We start from the raw sequence: 3,023 nt of genomic DNA on the forward strand, positions 1-3,023 counted from the left end.
ATACTTCAGTCAGATGAATTGGAGATTGAATCTGAGGGGGGGGGGGGTCTTCTGTCACATCAGCAGAAGAAGACTATTTTAAAAGAATACGAAAAAGATCCAAAGCTAAAAACGAGGAGGTTTGGTCTGAAAAAGTCGAAAAATACAAAAACAGCGGATTATCCAAAAAGAATGCTGAAGAAAAAAGCGGATAACAAAATGAAAGAAACTGATTTCATCACGTTTTCAAATTTATATGGTCATTCAATCTTAGACTTTTTGGATTTAAAAGATGGAAAGATCCACGAGAAAGTCATGAAAAGTATTGAAAAGTTCCTCAAAAAGGGTTATGCAAATTTACCAGCAGTTCGCATGACTCTAAGGAAATACAAACATTTACTTGAAGAAATGATGTTGGAAACAGATGACGAGGAAACAGATAATGAAGACGATAATGATGAGTGCGATAACGAAGGTGAATCAGAGGAAGACTCAGAAGGGGGTGAAAATGATGAATGAAAATTTCCTTGATAAATATAGATGATATATTGTTATGCGTTCATTTTTCTGCTGTACATTGAAAAGGAAACATGTCGTGGGAGGATTATTTACATGAAATTTATTACAATCCAAGTAATGCTGGTAGTTTTTCCGGACCTGACAAATTATTCTGATATGTTAGGAAAGATGGTAAATATCTGATAAGCAAATATAAAATAAGGAAATGGTTAAAAACCAAGAGGCTTACAGTTTACAAAGACCACTACGAAGACAATTTCGAAGAAACAAAATTATGGTAACCGGCATAGATGACCAATGGTCTGCTGATCTCACGGATATGGTAAAGTTTGCCAAGTATAATGATGGATACATGTATATTTTGGTTGTTATTGATGTTCTTTCAAAGTATGTTTGGATGCGTCCTTTGAAAGACAAAAAAGGAATTTCCGTTGCCCATGCATTGTGGGAAATTTTTCTAGAAGGAAGAGTGCCAAAAAGAATACGAACAGATAAAGGACAAGAATTTCGATCCAAGGAAGTTCAAAAAGTCTTCAACGGTTATGACGGAACACACCTCTATGCTCAGAATGAAACCAAAGCTGCAGTTGCTGAGCGTGTCATCAAAACTGTTAAAACGAGGATTTATCGATTCATGACTTACCAACAATCGTATGAATACATAGATAAACTTCAAACATTTGTCAAAAGCTACAATAACTCATATCACAGAACGATTGGCATGGCGCCTAAGAGTGTCAACAGTAAAAATGAAACAGCTGTATGGTGGAGAATGTATTGGCCAAAAGATAATACGGTCATTAAAAAATCAAAAACAATAAGAAAGCCTTTCAAATTTAAAATTGGTGATAATGTTAGACTCACCCATCTCAGGAATCCATTCTTCCGTGAATACGATGAAAAGTGGACAGGGGAAATATTCATAATTTCACAAAGAATTTTACGTGGTGGTTTACCGGTTTACAGAGTAAAGGATTTTGATGAAGAAGAAATCAGAGGAACTTTCTATCAATCAGAACTTCAAAAAGTAGACATAAAAGAGGACGACCTCTGGAAGGTAGAAAAGGTCTTAAAAACAAGAGGAAAGGGTAGACAAAAACAATATTTTGTAAAATGGCTTCATTATCCAAAGAAATTTAATTCTTGGGTGAATGCTTTTGATATATCTGAGTTGTAAATAGAAGAGTGTACTACCCAGAAAAGATCAAACTTTGGAGTCTATCACATCGAAAAGAACGTACATACACACAGATCGTTTGAAGTACACTGGGCAAAATTGCTAACGCACCACTTAAGAGAATTAATTTTTTACTTTTAAAAACCTGTTTATGATGCATTTGATATATAAATATTTTACTTTAACAAAAAATAAGGCATATTACTGTCAAACCATATAAATAATAACTACAATGTTTATTGAAGTGTGACCAATTCATAGAAAAAGATAAAATCGTGTCTATTCCATTTTTGAAAAAAAAATTCAATTTTTTCTTTGTATTTGTGTTCTTTCCATTTGTGCTAATTTAAAACTCTACACCGTAAAAGCGTGCAAAAGCACACAAAGGGGGTTCCTTTAGAAAAAGTAAAAAATAAAACAATTAAAAATATTTTACATGAAAAATTGTTCCAATAGATTAACAAACATAAAAACGTTATATACATACAGCATACAATAAGTTGTGTTCCACAAAACTTGGTCAACCGGAAGTAGACATAAGGTGTGAAAGTGGACCGTTAGTTATTTGATTTTTTACTGGGGGAATTACTCCTGTGGCAATCTCACAGACCCCTTTAGTGATCAAGAATTTCATTTCTGTGTCAAAATGGTGCGCAGTGCACAGCTGGAAATTGGTTTTCGGACAAGAAGGTCATTCAAGGGTTTTTTCATGATGCCAAGACATTTGTCAATCCCACTGCTTTTGAAATAATGGCATATTATATACACTAGGACCGATTTGGCAAATGTTCAATTCACAAATAAAAATGAACAAGAGGTGCGTTAGCAATTTTGTCTAGTGTATGGTGTGGTGGATGGTAAATGACTCTTACATGGATAGTTTAAGTATTTTACTTGTATATTATATGTTAGGGTGTAGGGCATTGTAAAGTGGACTTGGGATGGCTCTCCGACCCAAGCTTCATTATTGTAACGGAGATAATAAAATATGTACAGTCGTATGTTCTTTTTTATGATAAAGAATGATACATGGACTGTGCATGTAATGTTTGGGATCATAACATGTAAAGTCTTGAGTACATAATTGAGATCCGATGTTCTAAGTGAAAAAAATTCCTATATGCATATTTCCTCAAAATATGTAATACCTCAGTTAAGTAGTTATCAATTCTTCATCACAATTTATAATTGGTATCATGGATTTAAAAAAAAACTGCAACATAAAAGCAGTTGAACTAGCTTTAATTTAGCCCTTAATCATCGCATTTTTATTTTTGTTGTAATCAAAACTTCCTAACCAATTGCAAGATATATTGAAAAAAGTGACAGAAACTAGCGAACATCCGCA

General features: G+C 33.5%; 1 protein-coding gene across 1 annotated transcript; it reads left to right on the top strand.

Annotated features, from left to right (window-relative positions):
- The first annotated feature begins 703 nt into the window (after positions 1 to 703).
- Positions 704 to 2,701, top strand: LOC134261193 (SCAN domain-containing protein 3-like). The gene is made up of 3 exons (XM_062743639.1): positions 704 to 1,272; positions 1,372 to 1,555; positions 2,588 to 2,701. The coding sequence occupies exons 1-3, from the start codon at positions 704 to 706 to the stop codon at positions 2,699 to 2,701; spliced, it is 867 nt and encodes a 288-aa protein (XP_062599623.1).
- Positions 2,702 to 3,023: the final 322 nt, after the last annotated feature.

The sequence above is a fragment of the Saccostrea cucullata genome, unplaced genomic scaffold, assembly GCF_032062105.1.
Source record: "Saccostrea cucullata isolate Sc308-1 unplaced genomic scaffold, CSIRO_AGI_Scuc_v1 ctg3483, whole genome shotgun sequence".
Taxonomy (NCBI): Eukaryota; Metazoa; Mollusca; class Bivalvia; order Ostreida; family Ostreidae; genus Saccostrea; species Saccostrea cuccullata.

Coding starts and splice junctions, on each gene's coding strand:
- LOC134261193 (XM_062743639.1), top strand. CDS start 704: ATGGTTAAAAACCAAGAGGCTTACAGTTTACAAAGACCACTACGAAGA. Junction 1,273..1,371: donor ACAGCTGTATGGTGGAGAAT/GTATTGGCCAAA, acceptor CACCCATCTCAG/GAATCCATTCTTCCGTGAAT. Junction 1,556..2,587: donor AAGAGGACGACCTCTGGAAG/GTAGAAAAGGTC, acceptor ATTATATGTTAG/GGTGTAGGGCATTGTAAAGT.